The sequence below is a fragment of the Lepidochelys olivacea genome (genome assembly GCF_965140295.1).
Source record: "Lepidochelys olivacea isolate rLepOli2 genome assembly, chromosome: 19".
Taxonomy (NCBI): Eukaryota; Metazoa; Chordata; order Testudines; family Cheloniidae; genus Lepidochelys; species Lepidochelys olivacea.
This window is the reverse complement of record NC_140429.1, coordinates 4,680,335-4,695,259: the sequence shown is the minus strand read 5'-3', so window position 1 is coordinate 4,695,259 and position 14,925 is coordinate 4,680,335. Positions and strand designations below refer to the sequence as shown.

The window sequence follows — 14,925 nt, the reverse complement described above, 5'->3', positions numbered from 1 at the left end:
CAAGCTCCATCTTAAGGCCACTTAGGCTGGTGGTTCCCATTACTCCTAGTGGAAGAACATTCCAGAACCTCCTTCCTCTGATGACTGGAAACCTTCTTCTAATTTCCAGCCTAAGTTTACTCATGGCCAGTTTAGACCTATTTGTTCTTTTGCCAACATTGTCCTTTAACTTAAATAGCTCTTCGCCTTCCATAGCATTGACCAGCCTCTGGCATTTGGACCATCTTGTTGCCTAACCCAGCTCAAAGCAGATCTAGAGGACCAAGGGGTTAAAAGGTTAGTGCTGTGAAACGTTACAGTGACAAAGTACAGACAAAGCCTTAAGTGTCAAGGGTGACATGAACACCAGCCCCCTACAAACTGATCTGAGAGCACCTACTAATTTCATGCGGACTTCAAGACAAGAACTGTTTTCTGACACTATTCACCTGGGATAGAACCAAATGATCTAGAAGTGAAAAACTCCCTCAGTCTTCCACCAACTTGAACAACAACAAAGTTGCCATGAGCTACTTTTCTCTAGCTATCCTAGCCTGTCAACTAGCCTTCTACCCCTATGCCCCATCCCTGGTCTCCTTTCATTTTTAAATCTATGTCAGTCATTTTCTTTAACAGACCAGCTGGAAGCACTCCGCAGATGACTGTAATTTTACGTTTAAAAGCAAGTTCTATTTACTATTGATCTACTAGCTTTGGCATACTCCATTAACAGAAAATACGATGTTTCATCTTGGCTGCAAAATTGGGGCCTAATTCCGCAGAGGCTGAAGCATGTAAGTAATGGGGCTGCTCATGGCCTTAAGTCTTTTCAGAAGCTTTCCCTTGAGTGTAACATTTTAAACATCTGATTAAAAATAAAACATTGCCATCAGGTACAGCTTTCCCACATCTCCAAAGCTAAGCATTTCAGGAGGTGACACCATTTTATTATTAACATATTGCATCTTTCTCTGAAAGATGCTTAACTTTAATGAAAATATTCCCAGACAGTTGCTGACAGATGTCCAGGGTCCGCAATCATTGCCTAACCTTTACATAATGGATACACGAAAAACAACAGAGAGACGATCGATACGCTGTGTGATATGAGCAACATCTTTAAAAATGCTGTCGGTTCTCAAAAAGCACGAGGATTCATTACCTTTAACAGGAAACATGCTTCCTATTTGGAAGGAAATATATTTTTCTTGATAGTATTATTCAGTATATCCAACGGGAAAGGAACACTGAATTGTGCCTTTGTTAGAGTAGAAATGAGCTTCCACTTTTCTGTACCTACAACTTGGCATTAATGTCTTATCAAATGTCAGATCAAGCTTCATTCTAACAGTGGGCCTGATTCTCCTCTTACAAACAGCAATGTAAACCAGGTGTAATTCCACCGAACGCAATGGAGTTTCAGAGACGTAAAACAGGCAAGGGAGAGAACAGAGTGAGGCCCAGCTACTCTCTTACATTTTGAAAATGCAGGGCTAGCTTTCCTCAGTGATGATTAAAACCAAGCTGGAGTGTTTAATTTCAACTAGCAGAGCATTAACAAAGGATTCTCATGGTAAGTGATTAGATCTCTTAAGTTCGGGAACACTGATTCACTTACTGCTAACAAAAGAAGAGATTGGGAAAGCGTAACAAAATCTAAGAAATTGCTCAATGGTTTTAGACTGAGTGTTTTTCCTTGCCAGAAAGATACCTTTTACAGTGATCCTGTACACAAACATAAAAATAATCCTTAAAAAGGCAGCCTCTCCACACAGCTATGGATTTATGCAATAATCTCCAAAACAAAACACACTAGTTTCTGTCTCCACAGAAGCACTGGTTCATCCACAATCAATCCTAATTCTATCATACTTTGAAACATTCTTGTATTTTCCACCACGAATTTAATAAAAGTAGTTTCTAAACCTTCTTGTCTTCATTACTAAATGATTAAATATCTATGGTACCTATCTAGCCATAATCACCATAGTATAACTGGATTAAAAAAAGAATTAGATAAATTCTTGGAGGACAGGTTCATCAATGGTGATTAGCCAAAATGGTCACGGATGCAACCCCATGCTCTGGGTGTCCCTAAGCCTCTGACTGCCAGATGCTGGGACTGGATGACAGGGGAGAGATGACTTGATAATTGCCCCGTTCTGTTCATTCCCTCTGAAGCATCTGGCATTGGCAACCGTCAGAAGACAGGATATTGGGCTACATGCACCACTGGTCTGATGCAGTCTGGCCATTCTTATGTAGTAATGGTGTTTCACAATCTTTAATGTACTTATCCTCACAACATATAGGGAAGTGATCTTATCCCCATTTTACAGATGGGGAACTGAAGCACAGAGACGGTAAGTGACTTGCCCGGGACCACACAAAGTCTGTGGCAGGGAATTGAATCCCAGTCTCCTTCAGACTAGGATACCGCCCTAATCACTGGACCATCTTCTTGATCAGTATCCTGCCACTGCAGTGACCAGAATCCAGATCCCTGATGTTTAAAAATTCTTGTCCTTGACAAGTTCCAATGCCACCTCTTAAAAGCACTGATTTAATCTGTAACCATTTTCTTATTTTCTCACCAATACTAAAGTGCATGGGACAATTATGAAGTGCTTTGAGATATTCCAGCAAGAGGCACTACCGTAAGTACACAAACATACAAAGAGTCAGGCAAACAGTGGAAAGTCTCACCTGCAAATATCTTTTGGGATAGTAACCAGATTTTGACTTGATTCTATTTTCAAACCTTTTGTGTTGGCTTTCTGCGAATATTCCAGCATTTGAGCTTTACTAGAAAACAGAAAACTTCTACTCTAAATAGTCATTGAAAGTGGGGCTCAAATTGTGTATTAAATTGCAAGAGTCATAATTCACTCTGTCCATTCAGGGAACAGAAACAAGAGCACAACTGATGTGACTGATTAACAATGCAAATTTTGAACTTTGAGTGTCTGCAACAAGCTTTTCAAACCAGCCTAAGAACAGCTGGCAGAGTAAGTTTGACAATCATTTCAAAAGCCTAATTAGTTTGAGAATTCACTAACACTGTTGTCCCCATTTTACAGATGGGGAAATTAGACTAAGTGACTGGCCCAAGATTAGACAGAAAGTCTGTAGCAAGTCCCAGACTAGCCATCTAACAGCACCATCTTTCTTCCCTGTGCAATTTATTCAATAGTTACCAACTTCTAGTTTTCCTTGTACTTTTCTCTGAAGCAGCATCATGATCCGAGACAGGTTAGCAGACTAAATTGTCCATTGGTCTGACTTGGTCTCGCAAGAAGAGATCCGTGTAGCTTGAAAGCTTGTACCTTCCACCAACAGAAGTAGGTCCAATAAAAGATATTACCACACCTACCATGTCTTTCTCTCAATTCCTAGTCAGTCTGAGAGGCAGCTGCACGATTTATACTAGAAGAAATCTATGGCTTTAAAGATAGGTGAGGGAAATCCAAATAAAGTAATTTAATTAGGATAGAACAGGCTTAACTTTTCACAGAGCAGATACAAACAGCAGCCAACCGCCCTGATCTTCTCCCTTTTCTTTTTTAAAAATTTTCTGGATAAAGACATCTTCACTTGATATTCATTGTTGTTTTATCTGCCTTGAAACGAAGACTGCAGTCACTTTGATAAATGGATTGAGAAACTTTTTGGTTTCACCATAGCTCCTGTAAATGCCTCCAGATCCGCTAGCATGGGCACAATATTTTCATATAGAGACAGTGTCTCATGAACATCTCCTCTCCCATCAACAGCCTCATAACATCCCTATGATGTAATCCAGTGGATAAGATACTGGACTCGGAGTCAGAAGATCTAGGCTCTAATCTTTACTCTGTTAATTTGGGAGAGTCCCTTTGCCTTTGTTTCCCATCCAACTTTCTGCTTACGTAGATGTAAGTGCTGACCGCCTCTCGATGTCTGCATGCTGCCTAGCACAATAGGACTCCATTCCTGGCTGGGGCCTCTAACTACTAGTGTAATACAGTAATAAGTGTCAACAACAGTGATGCTTTATATGGGAGAAAAAAAAGACTCCCTAGCAAAGCATTTAAGTTATTGTTAGCTTCTTTCAAAGCAATTTGGCAGCTGGAAACTAGGAGGAGCAGCCAGGACCAGCTAGATCTCCCTGGACCACCAGATTAGTGGTCCATACACCACTGATGGACCAGTCCACATACCCCACTTTGGGAACTCTGTTGAAATCCTAGTTTGACACTTATCTCCAACAGCACTCTACCGTCAGACATGACCACCATGTGCGAGTGGCCAGCTGGGGTTACTGTTACCATGAATCCATCTTGAATGTTTAGACCCTTACAAAACATCGACTAAAAAACCTGCAACTTGTGAATGCAACCAGTCTGTCGTTACATGACCCTATCACAGACATCCTCCCACACTCCATCTGTTTGTTGCATATTATCTTCATTTAGACTGCAAGCTCCTTCAGGACAAGTACGGTCTCTTACTACATTATCCAGCACCCAGTACAGCGGGGACCCCGATCCCAACTTGGGCTCCGGGATAATACCGCAATATAAATAATAAAACAGCATGCTTTGCATGTGTTTATAGGAGTGGGGAAGATGCAGTTTTCCACCTCTTTCTCCACCACCAGCTTCCCAGAACTCTGTGCTACTCCAGCCCATCATTACACTGGTTTTCCATAACAGACACACAGCTACCTAGCACTTCAGTCACCCCTAGGATGTAAAGCCAAGGCCACTCAGAACCTCCCAGCTGCAGAGATAAAAACGATATCCTCCTGCTCCAGAAGCACATGGCCGAATGGAGCATCTCCACTGGTTGTTAGCACCGCTGGGCTTCGGCTAGAGCTGTGCAGATCTGAATCCACACCACTAACCTCTGCTGGACGTGCACACACACTAGATAGTTCATTGCCACACCAAGAAAACCTTCGTTTAATAAAGACCGTCGATTATTCCCGCCATCAGGAAAATGGGGACGTCGCTGAATCTAAACATAGAGGAAGAACATTGTACTTAATCTACTGTGAAGTGACGTATTAAAAACCCTCTGTTCTGCTTCTTCACAAAGGAGGTGTTAAAAAAAAGTTACACATTTGGGTTCAGTGTGAAGTATAATATCCCCATTCTGGCTGGCGGTGTCCATGGCAGCGAGCAAAGAGACTGAACCAGAGTTAATTTGATTTCTTTAATCAATGGGATTTTCCCAGTTACACATTAACCACCATTACATTAGTCTGCCACTGCATTGCATGTCTGGAGTATATATTTTTGCAGATTACTGCGCTGCATTGTGTGTATTGGAAGCAAAGTACACTGATTTCCATAATTGCACCATAGTTCACTCCAAGCAGCGCAGCGCAGTGTCAATACAGTAACTATGGGGGATACTATTAAGTATTTTTTTAATCACTGTATCCTGGTTTCCATAAAAATAATGCAGGCTCATCAGGTGCCAGAGCAAAACTCCAGGTGACAGGCACTGAGATACCACACTGATGGGAGTGTCAAAACCTTCTAACTATGCGCACACACAGCTACTACCAAGGCCTGTCGCCAGTACAAGTTACACATACTCCACACAGAGAAATATTTTAATGGGCAAATCAGAGAAGGATGATCTTGGGGTTAGGACAACCAACTGGGACTCTCAAGACCTGTGTTCAATTCCTGCCTCTGACAAAGCCACCCTGCGCAACCTTGGGCAAGTCAGTCTCTCTGGATGTACATTCCCCATCTGTAAGATGCTGATAATCATCCCTCCTAGCTCATAAATTTAAATTGTAAGCTCTTTGGGATAAAGACTGTCTTTTACTAGGTGTACATACAGCACCGAGCACAACAGGGCCCTGATTTTGGTTGGAGCCCCAGGATTTAAACGCTGAAGGGATGAATTATGGTCTCTGTATGTTGGTGCTCATTAGAAGGTACAAGGGGGCCTCTCTTATTCCCCAGAAGGGCACTTCTGCAGGATGCAGCCCTTATTTCGCTCCATATCCTGGGGTGTGCTGCAAGTCAGGACCAAGATGCATGAACAGTGCTGCATAGGAACTCAGGAGGGGAATAGTCGGCAGAACAGGGAAGCTTGCATGCCATTCACCCAAAGAAGACCTGACTCTAGCCATTGCTTTGATGATTATTACAGCACCCACAAAGTGCTTTCCAAACACTCAAGAAGGGACGGTCCCTGGCCTGAAGCGCTCACAGCCTAAGGACAACGGTTAGGGGAAAAGGGAACAACCTGTCAGGGGTGATCTAGATAATACTTAGTCCTGCCTTGAATGCAGAGGACTGGACTAGATGATCTCCCGAGGTCCCTTCCAGTCCTATGATTCTATGAAGAGGCCGTTTACGTGAGTCAGCTCGTTTCACATGAAGCGACATGGCAGAAACAGGTCTTGAAGAGGGACTTTAGCAGGGGGGCCTTCTGACAGGAGCCTTCTGGATCAGTTTAAGGAGTTGGTGCCAGTACTAGTCTTCCATCTTTTCATGAACCCTAAATTCACTCACTCACTAAGACTGAAGGGTGAAGCAGAGGGTGGAAGGGACAGAATAGGAAAATAGGAGTCACTTGGTTCCAGGTATGTATCTTCTCCCAAAGAGCCTCCCAAGAGGTTTGATGGTATTAGAAGAGCGTGATGACCTAGGCTTTGCTCTGTAACTGCAAGAAGTCAAATGCTTTGCGCACATACTGCTGGATTTCTCACTTCCTTGAAACGGAGGGAAGACCCAATAAATACATTTCATATGTACACTGTACCTATAAATAGCCTCACAGAGACTTCATTAAGCTACAGAGCTAGAATATAAAGCCCCCATTAATATGCAGAATTGATAAGGCCGCCTCTGCTTTTTCATTGCCAAGGTTTCAATGGGTGGACTCAAAAATTTTCCTGTTTTTAATACTTAGCTGCCTGTTGAACTTGCTAACCTCCTGTCATACATCTTCGTCTGCCAGAGACTGCCCTTGGAAAAGATGGATTCCCCCTTCTGCCTAAACAGTGATAATATCATCTCTGACATTTGCAATCACTATAGACTGAACAAGCAAACTGACTGCTGAACTGATAGATTCAATGAATATAGGATCATTGTGAGTTAACTTACCAGTTGCTGGCCTATTCTTAAGGCCTATAGCTTTTATCTAACACTTTGGGAGCTCTGTGCTTTGTATTTGTACAAGTGGATACATTTTAAACCTTGGATCATTCCGGATATTGCCAGACCAACTAGCTACCAGTGTGAAGGAATAGGTGAAAAGAAAGAAGAAATAGGTGAAAACCTATTAAACCTACTGGATAAAATACAGCCTCGATAGAATGCCACTTAAACCAATGGAAGATAACGTTGGCACACTGTCTTGGGATATTCTTGATACAAAGGCAGATTAGCAGGACTCTGTTGAAGTCTTACGTGCTGTTGCTATAAAGCTCTGCACTTGTATAGCAGTTTCCCTCCAAGGCTCTTAACGCACTTTATACACAACAACATTGTCGTGTAAGCATTATTCCACCTGCTGTACAGATGAGTAAATGGAAGTCAGACAGGAGAAGTTCTCTTTCCCACGGCCAGCTGCGGAGATGGAACAGAATCATTGAATCGGAAGTCCCCGTCTGTCCAGCAGACAGCATTTCCTTATTTCACACTAGGGCTCCACCGTGGAAAACGCTGTTAAGGACTTGCCTTCAGCTGAAGGAAGCTCAGAGATGAGACACTCAAAGGCCATTCCTGAGTCAGCTCTCACAAAGTTCTTTATAGGTACAGCTGGGAATCTCCACAGGGCGTATGTTATATGACCAATGCTAAATAAGGTTAGACTGCCTGAGTTTTCCAGAATATCTCTGACCATTAATATTGTCATCAGTTTCTTCTGGACAAGAATGATGTATATTTCACATTACAATCATCTGAGGGGGTGATCTGCAAGAGCACTTAGTGTCACCCTAACTCGGCTCCTGCTGAAGTCTGGGGCGGTGGGGGGGGGAGGGGTTACCACGGAGTCTGATCACAGCTGCGCTGGACCAAGTGCTGATCACTTACAACACCCCGCCCGAAAAGGGTTAAAAATGAGTGACGTAGAGCAGAGCACCACTCTGCAACTAGTAGTGACCAAGCGCGCAGCACTAAAGTCACCGCGTATTACAGACTTTTTAAACTCGCCCGTGTAATTCCTACGGCGAAATCTACACTACAGCCTATGTGGGCGAACCCTGTGTTGCTCAGGGGCGAAAACATTCCACCCCCCCCCCGGGGCAACGTACGCGACACCGACATAAGCATTCGTGTGCACAGCGCGCTCCCGCCGGCATAGAGCGTCTTCACCAGACTCGCAGCAGTTTTAGCAGCACAGCAGTGCCCCTGAAGCGCTCGACGTACGCCCGTGGCCTGGGTGTCTTTATAAAGACCAACAGTTGGTACAGCAGTTGAGATGCTTTTTCTGTTCTCTCCATAGCAACCTAAGAATGATCACCCGGCAACAGATCGTCTAAACCAGTATCCTGTCTCCAGCCAGCTGCTGCAGAGGGAGGTACAAGAACCCTTTCAGTTAAGGGATAACCTGCCTTCAGGGAGAGTTTCCTCCTGACCGCCATGAATTAGAGGCTGGTTTTGGCCTTGAAGCAGGTGGTTTTATATGCCCCTTCTAAAAACTCACGTTTATTTTACAATAATCGTGACAATAGGCTATCAAGGACTGCCAATCCTCAATAAGCCTCCCTGGATGCTTGCACTCTCTAGCTCTAATGACAGAAAGGCTTTGTGAGTAATTCAAGCATTCAAGAATGGGATTGATTTTTTTTTTTTTTAACATGGAAGCTTCTCAGATACTATGGTAATGAGCAGCATGATAAAACCTTAAAATAGAAAGATGTTGCCTATACTCTTGATGACAACCAACTTGAAAATAAGTAACAGCCCAGAACAAGCCATCGGTAGTGTTCTTCCAGTTACATTTACTGACAGATAACCATTATAGAATTTCCACATCTTACAGGACTTGCTCCTGCTCCCAATGACGTCAGTGACGACATCCCCATTGATTTCAGTGGTGCAAGACCAGCCTCTCTTTTCAGGAGGTATCAAAAAGCCAGGGATCCCCCTGGACTCTTCCTCATGGCACCTTTCTTTTGTCCATACAGTAATCCAAACTTCAGAGAAATCCAAGGCTTCAGTTAGTCCAATGTCCTCATTTTTCTTGCACACAGCCTTGCAGAGGGGCTCTCAAACACACATCAGGGAAACAAAGCTGGAACTGATCTGTGTGTCAAGCCTGCCTCAACAAGATTGCAAAGCATGCTCAGATTTCACACCCGGGCCTAGCAAGCAGCTTAGAATTCATTTTTCCTTGGTGGGAGGAGGAGAGAAGAGACCAGAGAACCGGTAGCATCAGATCTTTGGATCATGGAAGAAACCCCAGCAGGAGTCTCATATATTAGGGAGACTCTCCTTCCCCTCACTTCCTACCTCCACATACTCACCATCTTCTGAGGATTAAAAACAAAAGTGTCTTTTCAGGATGTGCTTGTACAATGCCTGTCATACTGGGGGTCCCGATAACTGAGTGGGACCCCTAGATACTACCACAATCAACAGCAAGCAAGATTTACGTCCCAACCTGGTAAACCTTCACCTACTCTCCATCCCTTAACCTATGGCTGCTGGTGCTGCAGTCATCATTCTAGAGGACCAAAGAACACATCCCTCTGTCCTTCCGGTGCCCAACAGAATGCAGGAGTTACACTGTAAACTCTTTGCAGCGGGGACTCTCTTTTTGTTCTGTGTTTTTGCAGCACCTAGTAGAATGGGCTCCTGGTCTGTGACTGGGGCTACGAGGCATTACTGCAATATGTACCGTAAGTAATAATGATGATGACGTCAGGCCAGGCTCACGCCCCAAGAAATGCAGACGATGGATACTACAGACTGCGAGTTTAGTTCATTTTTTAGAAATGTGGAGAACAGATATGAACAAATTATCGAGGTTTGCAGCTCTGGGCCCTCGTTTTCAATAGACAATCCTGGACTTAACCAGTGACACTGACAAATCTGAGACACCAAAGTTCTACATTTCATAGATAAGTGCTTCTCAGGAGACAGTAGCAGACAGCAAGCAGCACAGTGTGCCTCATGGTTGGCAGCTGCCAGGAATACAGGTGAAGGTGGTGAACAAGGGAATTACTGTGCCCTCTCCCAGCAACTGGACTAGCCATTTTTGCAGAGCAAGGAAAAAGGGTTTCTTATAAAGCAGGTATAGTACAAAGGATCCTGACAAATTGCTCAGTGATAGTCTCAGAACTGAACCAACTTGGCACTGAGTACAAATATTGGGATCCATGGCAGATTGCCTGGATCATGTTCCCTGAACCCGTTTTGATGTGTCTCCCCTTTGGACAGAAGCTCCTAGACAATTGGAAGTTGGCCACTCAAGATTAGTCTGATCAGACACCTATCCTCTGTAGCACTGCAGCTGGGAGACGGCTCAATCCAGAAAATAAACCATTTCACCAGGAGATATTTGGGGAACTACAGATATTTCTGGCAAGGAAGGAAATTAAGGTCTGAGATTTCAATAGCTACATAATTATTTGTATTTGAGTAATGCGGAGCAGCCCAAGCCCAGCTGCGCAAGGTGCCACACAAACATAAAGTAAGTGGCAGAGCCTCCCCCAGAGAGTCCAGAACCTAAATAGGCAAGGGAGAAGGGAAGTGGCTTACCCAAGGTCACACAGAAAGGCAGTGGCAGAGCATGGAATAGCTCCTGGGTCTCCCAAATCATAGGGCAGTGGCCTAGACATTACACCATGTTGTCTCTCCAGTAAATTACTTTCTCCCACTCCCATCCTGATCCCCCAAATGCAAAGAAAGCCAAAGCTTCAGGACATGTAGTGAACATTCAAGGAACACTTCCCCCAGCGTATTCACTAACAGTTTATACTTGAAGAGAATCCGTGTGACTCCCTGTGCAAAACCGCATGCAATTCCGCACCAGCATCCTGGTCCAATTGGCTCAGGAAATGCAGATATATGGAGCCTGCTCTGAACTGGGCTGATACATCCCCCAAGATTCTAGGCGGTTGTGCTCCATCTGAAAGCTGGCTCAGAAATGTTCTTACTTGGCCAGCAGGAACTGCTTCTGTGCTGCCAATGAGAAAGAGATAACCCCCGGGGGGACCATTACTTCTCCCAGCCTAATACACTCCCAATTCTCTGCCTGGGAGGCTCATTCCCAACTCTTAGCTTCCCAGCACAAAACTGGGCCAAACTAAGAGGTTTTTCCACCAAAAATTCTGCTTTGAGATTTTGGGTCTGAACCTGATTGTTTGATGGGAAACTGAGGAGCATGAACAGCGCATGGATGGAGACAAGGAAACCTTTGCATGAAGCGAGTTTATTACAGCCCTAGCAGTGTCTCATGTGGGAAGGAGGAGTCACAGCTTAGCCCGCACTCCCATGAGGCTGCAGCCACGGTCCCCACACTGCTGGAAGGAGGGATAGCAGAAGCAGCGTGCCTGGTTTTCCCACCTCTCGCAAGCAGGTGGGCAGGAAGGATGTAAGGAGGCAGAGGGATTGGCTGACACCCCTATTCTGCCCGGCCCTCTACACATTAGCCAGGGTTGTCCCAACATGAAGGAGGAAATAAGCTGCACCCAGTAAAAGGCTGGAATAAAGGACTGCTTCCCTTCCCCCAGGAATAAGGGGAGAGCAGGGAATTCATTACAGTTATATCGGACATTGTTTACAGGCTTAGTCTAGCCCTAAACTCCATTGCACCACTAGGTTGTTACATCCTAGGCTATTGCTGTACGAGGTACCGGCGTATCCGACGAAAGAAACTCCCTTTAAAAGGGGATGATTAATAAAATGAATTATTTGTGTGCCCATACAGCAGCTCAAAATGAATACTCAACTTTCCTTCCCTTCTCCCATCTTTTCAGAAAGAAATCAGCCAAAACTACTTTCTATCAGGACAAAAGAAACAAATGTCTAGGCCATGTTCCAACCCAGTACATCTTTGTATAATCCAGTCATCAACAGGAGGTTAATCACCAAAACACAGTCTTAACTATAATGGTACAAATGACCTCCATTACAACGGCTTTTTTAAAAAAATATATGCTGTATGTGTCTGTCCATATATATTATCCAACCTATGCACCCCAAATCCATCTCAGAGACATCTTTCATTAACAATGCACAGATAGCTTAGGGTGAAAAATTATCATGACAAGAACTTGCCTTTGAGGGATAAGAAAAACTACAAAACTATTACTTGGTATGCCCTCTCTCTGACTAGCAGCATATTGCTAGTCGCCAGTATCTTCTCGAAACAGACAACAAACTCTGCCAGGTTATTCCTGCACCTCTTCTTAAATTCAGCGAGTGTGTAAGAAATTTATTGTTCTTTGAAGAAAAATGCATGTCCCCTACCTTATAAAGAGAATAGCTTTAGCTACAGTTGGTTCAGTTCCTTGCAGAAGATTAAGACAACTGACCATGCTTGTAATTTCCTGAGAAACACTTGCATCTGTAGAGATCATCTGCAGCAATCTGCCATTCCCCCACCCACCCCGCCCCCGAACTGTATCAGGCTGTAGGAATATTGACAGCTCTAAATAATTAGATAGAGTAAGGTTAATGTAATAACAGTATGATTTCTCAATTTTCTTTTTTTGCTCTTTTTCTTTTTTTGAGACAGGCTAGAACTACTAACTGATAGTTTTATATATACACCTCTAGTGCCACACTATGGGAACTCATGGTTATTGCTAGCCACGCAATCCCCAGGGAAAGGCTAGGCTGAAGAGATAGCATGTTGAGGACGCGGTCCCATAGAGGCTCATTATTAGGACCAGCGAGTCCAACCCTAGGCTAACCTGAAAATATCTGATCGGAGGACTGCAGGAACCAGTAGGCACCTTCACCCAATAGGCACAGTTACAGCATCGCTGTTAACGAGCTGCATCTTACTAATCTCAGAGTTGATCCCTTGTTTTGATAAAAAGGTTGTTCAGAATCTCATGAAGAAGTGGCGGCGTGCAGGGAAAAAACCAAAACACACACAAACACACACAGAGAGATCATTGCCTCGTGATCCTACTGCAGCTAAAACAATGATGGACTTCTGGAAAGCTTTCGCAGAGCTGGCACTTGTGTAAAAGAGGAAGGGGGTACAAATCAATTAACAGCCCAACGGTGAAGGACCCTGGATAGGTATAATTTTAAATGAAGCAAAAATGGAGAAAAAAGAAGGGAGCTGTGCTAGCAAGAAGGACTAAACACAAAACAACCAGGCACTGAAAGAAAACCAACAAAAATCTTGCATGCACGAGTCAAATATAGCAATGGGGAGCAAGGGGGAAAGGAGAGAGAAAGAGGAGAATTGTAAACCCCTGAAATAGTAAATCACTCATTTAGGTCTATGTCCAGCACTCCACTCAACCCAGCCAAACAGCACAGAGCTGGGGGGAGGTTTCTCTGTCCTCAGACAGACTCAATGCTTGTGCTGAGGGGAGAAAAAAAAATCAAGAAGATCTCTATCTGTATATTTACTCCCAAGGAACTGATTTCCTCCTACCCTAATTGGTGCCCCCGGTTGGTAAAACTCTTTGGATACCTCAGGAGGAAAAGGTGCTGATGGTCTTTCTGAGTCTCCTTGGAGGAAGTCTGCCTTACACCACAAAATCAGTGTTGCATTTCAAATACAACATAAAAGTTTACCAAAAAACACACAACAATAACAAAAAACAAAGAAAGAAAAAAAAGGCAGTTTTCTACCCCCATGTGCACACACACACACACACACACAGAGTCTTTTGGCCTTGTTGTATGAGGCACATTCAGACAAACCTTATTTAGAAACATTGGGAAATTGGGAACCCCTCAGTGTTAAAGGAAGAAAAGAACAATGTTTTTCTTCCCCCTCCTTTCCCCCCGCCATTACACAAAGCCAGACTCAATACAAGACCACAGCAGAAAAAAACCCACAAACTTCAGTTTCAAACTGAATCCTTCGCTTCGGCTATGCTGCAAAGGCAGTTTCAGAAGCAGGGGCGGGGGGAGAGTGTTAAACCTCATCTTTAAAATCTATTTTTGACCTTTCCTAAGATTAAAACTACATATTTGGCTAAAAATATATATCTATATAATGCCGGGGCCAAACAGCTAGTGCTTAAAAGCACCGCAATCCGAAATGTTTGAGGAGAAAGGAGGAATCATAAGAGTGCTTCCATCTGCATGTAAGAAGTCCCTCAATCTATTTTATAGGCTGTAGGCAAACACTGGGGTAGAGAAATAATGAACTAAGATGCCAAAAAAAAAGAAGTGATGGCATTTTTCTTGGTCCTCTCACAATTGGGACATAGTGATCTGATCCTTTGAAGCTGGGGAGTAAAACAAGAAACAAAAACACCTTTTTATGAACCCAGACTGTAAAATTGTTGCCCCCATAGGATATACAGTACCTGCAAACTTTATCTTCCTATGGAGATATACAGCAACAAACGTGATCCCTGCATGGGCTATAAAGGAGGATCTCCTCCTCCCACCCAAATAGAGACACAAAAACACACACATACACACACACACACACACATATATATATATATATATATATATATATAAACCCCCCAAATGCAAGAGAATTACATCTGAATCAAGCAGCAAGAGGTGAGGGGGGGGGGGAAGCTCCCAAAGTTGCCAGCTTCCTCCATTGCACTCACCGGTTGCTGATGCAGCCAACAACCCCACAAAGAGCAGCAGAATCCGGCTCCAGTAGCTCACTTCCACCGTCATGAGAGCAAAGATCCCCAATTTCCCCCAATTCCTTCTAAAGCCGCAGCTGCATCCCGTCCTGTCCCATCCCAAAGAAGGTTGCATGTCAAGGGGTCGTGGGGTTTTGTGGTCCTCTCCCCTTTACAACTGGGATGGTCCTCGGATCGGC

The 14,925-nt window shown here is 43.9% G+C and overlaps 1 protein-coding gene across 1 annotated transcript in view; it reads right to left on the bottom strand.

Annotated features, from left to right (window-relative positions):
* CSMD2 (CUB and Sushi multiple domains 2) overlaps positions 1-14,910 on the bottom strand; it is a 544,659-nt gene extending 529,749 nt beyond the window's left edge. The window contains exon 1 of the mRNA XM_084652534.1: positions 14,705-14,910. Coding sequence (XP_084508660.1) covers positions 14,705-14,861 — 157 coding nt within the window. The 5' untranslated portion in view covers positions 14,862-14,910. The remainder of the gene's footprint in view (positions 1-14,704) is intronic.
* Positions 14,911-14,925: the final 15 nt, after the last annotated feature.